The sequence below is a fragment of the Mandrillus leucophaeus genome, unplaced genomic scaffold (genome assembly GCF_000951045.1).
Source record: "Mandrillus leucophaeus isolate KB7577 unplaced genomic scaffold, Mleu.le_1.0 Scaffold299, whole genome shotgun sequence".
In the NCBI taxonomy this organism is placed as follows: Eukaryota; Metazoa; Chordata; class Mammalia; order Primates; family Cercopithecidae; genus Mandrillus; species Mandrillus leucophaeus.
In genome coordinates, this window is record NW_012103131.1 from 2,285,135 (window position 1) to 2,291,182 (window position 6,048).

Sequence of the window (6,048 nt, forward strand, 5' to 3'; positions counted from 1 at the left end):
AAACAGGGTCTCACTCTGTCACCCAGGCTGGAGTGCAGTGGCATGATCTCGGCTCACTGCAACCTCTGCCTCCTGGGTTCAAGCAATTCTCCCACCTTAGCCTCCCGACAAGCTGGGATTTCAGCCGCATGCCACCACATCTGGCTCATTTTTTTGTCTTTTTAGTAGAGATAGGATTTCACCATGCTGGCAGGCTGGTCTTGAACTCCTGACCTCAAATGATCTGCCCGCCTCTGCCTCCCAAAGTGCTGGGATTACAGGCATGAGCCACTGTACCCGGCCCAGTGGCATGATCACTTAACTCACTGCAGCCTCGATTTCCTGGGCTCAAGTGATCCTCCCAACTCAGCCTCCCAAGTAGCTGGGATTACAGGTGCCTACCACGATGCCCAGCTAATTTTTAAATTTTTTTGTAGAGACAGGGTCTCACTATGTTGCCCAGGCTGGTCTCGAACTCCTGGGCTCAAGCGATCCACCTGCCTCGACCTCCCAAATTGCTGGGATTACAGGTGTGAGCCACCAAGCCTGGTCAGAGCCTAAAAATTCTTTATCCTCATCTCCCTGTCACCAAAGTCCAGAACCTCACTGTAGCCACTCATCTCCTCTTCTCATCCTCTTTCTCCTTCACCCCCTAAATTTTCCCAGTTCATCTGCCTCTCTTTCCTCTCTCATTTCCTACCTCCCAAATTGTTTCTTCAGTGAGCAAACCTAGGCACCTCCTTATTAGCAAGCCTACACCTTTTATCAGCTACTTTTGTCTCCATCCCCCTCCAGCACCCTGCTGATCAAACACAACTATCTCCCCTAAAACCCTCTCACTTTTTCATGCAGCATTCATTCTACAGTCCTGTATTGGGCAACATTTACATGCCAGCCATTATTCCAGATGATGGACATGCAACAGTAAATACGCAGGAATCCCTGTCTTTGCTAGATGTGGTGTCTCACGTTTATAATCCCAACTACTGAGGAGGCTGAGGCAAGACGATCACTGGAGTCTAGGAGTTTGAGGTGCAGTGAGCTATTGAGTGACAGAGCGAGACCCTATATCTAAAAATAAAAATAAAAGAATCCCTGTCTTCATGAAGTTCAGAACGTGCTCCGAGAGGGAGAAAGACAATGGACAGGAAAGATGAATAACACAGAGATGCTGCTAGATGATAAGTGGTAAAGGGAAAAGTAAACAGGGAAGTACTACTGAGAACATAGGGTGAAGGTTGCAATCCTTGATAGTGTACCAGGGAAGGACTGTCTGAGGGGGTGGCAGCACTAAGTGAAAACCTAAAAGAGGTTGTCATAGGTTTTGTTCCCAGGGAGCAAAGTGTGACACTGAGATGAACAGGGAGGAAGTTGATTAGGGAGTATTCTGAGAGTCATCATCTGTTGGAGAAGAAAAAGAAGCAGGATTGGCTGAATGAAGTAGTTGGACCGAGGTACCACTACAACAGAACTTCAGCAAATCCTCCTGGCCCTCCCCTGTATTCATCTCCCTCAACCAGGCATTGAATGCTGGATGTCCACAAAGGGGAGGACTGGCCTTAGGCAATGAAGCTCTCTTCAACAACGCATACTTACAGGAGACAGCTGACCTGCAGCAGTCAATCAATCCTGCAAGGTGGACTGGAGGTCTCAGTGGCACATCAAAGCATCTAGGGCGGAAATAGTAAACCATGCAGCTGCCTGGGAGAAAAGCATCCCAGGCAAAGAAAACAGCAAGCGCAAAGGCCCTAAAGTGGAATGAGCTAGGGATGTCCAGGAAGCAGAAAGAAGACCAATGTAGCTGAAGCTCCGTAAATAAAGGGGGCAGTAGCAAATAATGAAGTCAGACAAGTAATAGGGGCCAGGTCTTGGCAAGACTTGTGTGTCTGGCCAGGAAGCAACATGGTTTAATTTTTACATTTAAATGTCGACCATTTTGCTATGTTGAGCATAGATTTGGCAAGGAGGAGATTAAAAGCTGAAGCAGAACACCGGGTTTCTCAGCCTTGTCACCACTGATGATAATTATTTGTTGTGGACCTGTCGTTGTGCACTGTAAGATTTTTAGCCACTTCTCTGGCCTCTACCCACCCACCAGATGCCAGTGGCACCTGACTCTGCATTATGATATCTGATAATGTTTCCAAACATTGCCACATGCCATTTTGGGAGGCAAAACTGCCACCAATTCAGACTCGGTGAGTAAGAGGATACAAAATTCCGAGAGAGAGAGATGATGGTGCCTTGAACCACCATTTCACTTCCCTCCCACCCCATGACGCTACAGTCTCAACTCTGCAGCCAAAGCAGTCGTATTATCTGTTATCACATTATGTCACTACTATACCAAACTGTTTATTTGCCTGAATTACCTCTGTCCTTTTATCCTTGAGCTTGGTAAATGTTGGCCTTTTCTCTTTTTCTTTTTCTTTTTTTTTTGAGACAGAGCCAGAGTGCACTGGCACAATCTCGGCTCACTGCAATCTCTGTCTCCCGGGCTCAATTATCCACCTGCCTTGGCCTCCCAAAGTGCTGGGATTACAGGCGTGAGCCACCGCCCTCAGCCCAAATGTTGGCCTTTTTTTTTGAGACAAAGCTTCGCTCTTGTTGCCCAGCCTGGAGTGCAATGGCACGATCTCGGCTCACCGCAACCTCCGCCTCCCGGGTTCAAGCGATTCTCCTCCCTCAGCCTCCCGAGTAGCTGGGATTACAGGCATGTGCCACCACGCCCGGCTAATTTTTGTATTTTCAGTAGAGACGGGGGTTTCTCCATGTTGGTCAGGCTGGTCTGGAACTCCTGACCTCAGGTGATCCGCCCACCTCGGCCTCCCAAAGTGCTGGGATTACAGGCGTGAGCCACTGCGCCCGGCTAGAATGTTGACTTTTATTACTAAGAGTTTCACTTGCAAAGGGGAAGAACTGTTTGCGGAATTATCAATCGCTGTCTGAGGTGTGTCGCAAGCGACACCGCTGCGGAGGATACGGTGCCGGGGTCCTTCCGAACAGGCGTTCCTCAGCCTTCAGGACTGGGCGGGCTCAGGGCCCTCGGCCGCTGCCCGCCGCAGACTCCACTTCCCATGATGCCAAGGGGTGGGGCCGGCCGGAAGGCCGTGTGCCCTCCGCGGGGCATGATGGGGGAGCTAGAGATTTCCATCATGGCGGCGTCCATTTCGGGCTACACCTTCAGTGCTGTGTGTTTCCACAGCGCCAACAGCAACGCGGACCACGTAGGTGCCGGGCCCCCTGCCGCAGCCGCTGGGGGCTTTCAGCCTCTGTCTCGGGCCGGCGCTCGCGGCTAAGCCGGAACCTCATGCGGCTCGCCCCCTGGGCACCAGGGCCGGCCGGAGGAGCTGGTGACCCGGGCGGCTCCCGCCCCCGGTGAGCTCTTGCCTCTGGGGGCTCCTTCCCCCCTGGGACGGGCCCGGTAGCTTCGCGCTCTCAGCCGCTCGGCCGTCCCGGCACAGCCGCCTCCCATGCAGCAAAGCTGTCCCACCTGGCCTCCTGCAGTGTCAGGAGTCGCTCGGTGGAAACCCAGCGCCTGCCCCTCCCTGAAAATCAGGCTTCTAGACTTATGAGGGGCGCACGGGGTCGGGAAGGAATCTAGAGGCCGGGCGTTTAGTCCAGAAGGCGAGGTACTCAGCCCCACCCGCCGGTCTTACAGGTTGTCTTGGGGGTGCTACGAGTGAAACCATGGCTGTCACTATTGATACTTGTTAGACACGGTTGTGTGTTTTCTTCGCCCTGATGCAAAATGGAGAATGTAAACAGGAGCGTTAGGTGTAGGTTCTATTTTGTATTTCCTTGAAGTTGCGTGTTTAGTTCTTTGGCCGGAGTTCTAAGACCACGGGACTAGTCACAGTGAAATAGGGAAGTGACAGGCCCACTAGTGAGTGATCGGAAATGCATAGGCTTTGGAGCCCACAAGAGGATCAGATCCTCTCTGTTTTAGTGCCTTTATTTTACGAATTGTCTTTTAACGTCATTGACTTCTGATTGGAAATGCTTTGTGAAACTAGATCACTTCTCTCTTAAAGGGTGTATATAATTTGGGCACCAAATTAGGGGATTATTTTAAGTTATGTTAACAGTGAATGATTCAAACTCATTAAACCTATATGTGGGGTTTTTGGTTGTCATTACAAAGCAAAATGGTACACTGCAGAAGGAGGAACTGCATTTGGTTTGATGTCAGCAATCTTAGCTTCTATTAATAAAAACTGGTTTCACAGAGAGGTGATTCCATTAGTAAACTGAATGCAATTAAATTATTGTACCTTTCATCCCTTCAGTGTTGATGGTAGAACTTAATGATAGGAATAGGAATATATACATCATGGGTTTTTCCAGAGGCAGCTTTGAACACTATGGCCTACGGTACTACAACCAGCTATTTAATAATGTAATATAGTTCCATATGTAAGGGTTTGTGATACCCTAGTGTCCATGGACTATTAAAAATGGGTCCTTTATTTCTTGAATGCCTAGTAATATCACAGTTTATGTATATGGCAAGATTACTGTAAGAACAAGCAGCTACCTGTTGAAAAAAATTAATTCAAGAGATATCCTTTAATATCTACTCTGTGCAAGGCGTGGTACTAGACTTCATAGAAATTTTCACCAATGCCAATAGTTTGCAACTGTGTTTTATATGACCATGCCTGTTTATATTAACTTTCCCACAATTATAGATGTGGAGTCCTTAAAAATAATTTCAATTTTAAGGTTGAAGAACCAACAGTTTACTTTTGTAGTACATACTTACTTTGTACAGGCAAGAAATTAATTTAAAACCACTCATCTGTAGACCTGGGGCTAGCATACTTTTCTGTACAGGGCCAGATAGTAAACTTGTAGGCTTTGTAAGCCATATGGTCTCTGTAGCAACTATTCAACTCTGCTATTATTGGGAGAAAGCAGCTATAGACAGTAAAACATTCAAGTGACTGTTATTAGCTGGGCGCAGTGGCTCATGCCTGTAAACCCAGCAGTTTGGGAGGCCGAGGCGGGCAGATCACCTTAGGTCGAGAGTTCGAGACCAGCCTGACCAACATGGAGAAACCCCGTCTCTACTGAAAATACAAAAGTAGCCGGGTGTGGTGGCACATGCCTGTAATCCCAGCTACTAGGGAGGCTGAGGCAGGAAAATCGCTTCAACCTGGGAGGCAGAGGTTGTGGTGAGTCGAGATCACGCCATTGCACTCCAGCCTGGGCAACGAGAGCAAAACTGCATCTCAATAATAATATTTAAATAAAATAAAAACATATAAACCATTCTTAGCTTACAGGCCATACATTAATAAGCATTAGGCTGGAATTAGTCCCCATGCCATAGTTTGCCAACTCCTACTATAAAGTAACAGTGGCTCAGATAATCCAGACCAGTAGATGTATAAACAGTCCTCTTATCCTTGGCTTTAGAATGTCCTTTTAAAGAAGAAATTACAGACAAGTCTTGCTATGTTGCCCAGGCTGATCTCAAACTCCTGGCCTCGATCGATCTTCCCGCTTTGGTCTCTTGAAGTGTTGAGATTACAGGCGTGATCCACCGCATCTGACCTAGAATTTCTTGATGTCACTGTTGAGTTATATCGTTATTCCACAAACGGAAGACTGTTGTAGGGTTACCAGATGAAATACAGCACACTGAGTTAATCTGAATTTTAGATAAATAGCAATTTGTTTATAGTATAAGTATATCCCAAAACTTACAGAAGAAATTATTTGTTATCTGAAATTAAAATTTCATTGTGTGTCTTGTATCTTTTTTGCTAAATCCAGCAACCCAATAGTGTAGAACACTAGGAGTCTAGCTAAGTTCTTAAGGTCTAAAGTTCTGTGTGAATATGAAATTATTTTTTCCCTTTGATTTTTTGAAAGTGGGTTTTGGTTTGGTTTTGTCTTTTGCTTGTGACAAGACAAAACTGCTTTTGTGGTGAGAATTCATAACTGAAAGATTTTCATAGGGTCAAACAAGCTTATTTAGGCAGTGTTTCTCAAATTAGTAGTCATGGACACTCCTTTGGGTCTCAGAGTTTTTTTTTTAAAGGGAATGTGTATATATATATA

At 46.8% G+C, this 6,048-nt stretch overlaps 1 protein-coding gene across 1 annotated transcript in view; it reads left to right on the forward strand.

The window, feature by feature from the left end:
* Window positions 1–3,095: 3,095 nt before the first annotated feature.
* FAM175B (family with sequence similarity 175, member B) overlaps window positions 3,096–6,048 on the forward strand; it is a 29,109-nt gene continuing 26,156 nt past the window's right edge. The window contains exons 1-4 of the mRNA XM_011986422.1: window positions 3,096–3,210; window positions 4,401–4,405; window positions 5,102–5,150; window positions 5,966–5,986. Coding sequence (XP_011841812.1) covers window positions 3,108–3,210; window positions 4,401–4,405; window positions 5,102–5,150; window positions 5,966–5,986 — 178 coding nt within the window. The 5' untranslated portion in view covers window positions 3,096–3,107. The remainder of the gene's footprint in view (window positions 3,211–4,400; window positions 4,406–5,101; window positions 5,151–5,965; window positions 5,987–6,048) is intronic.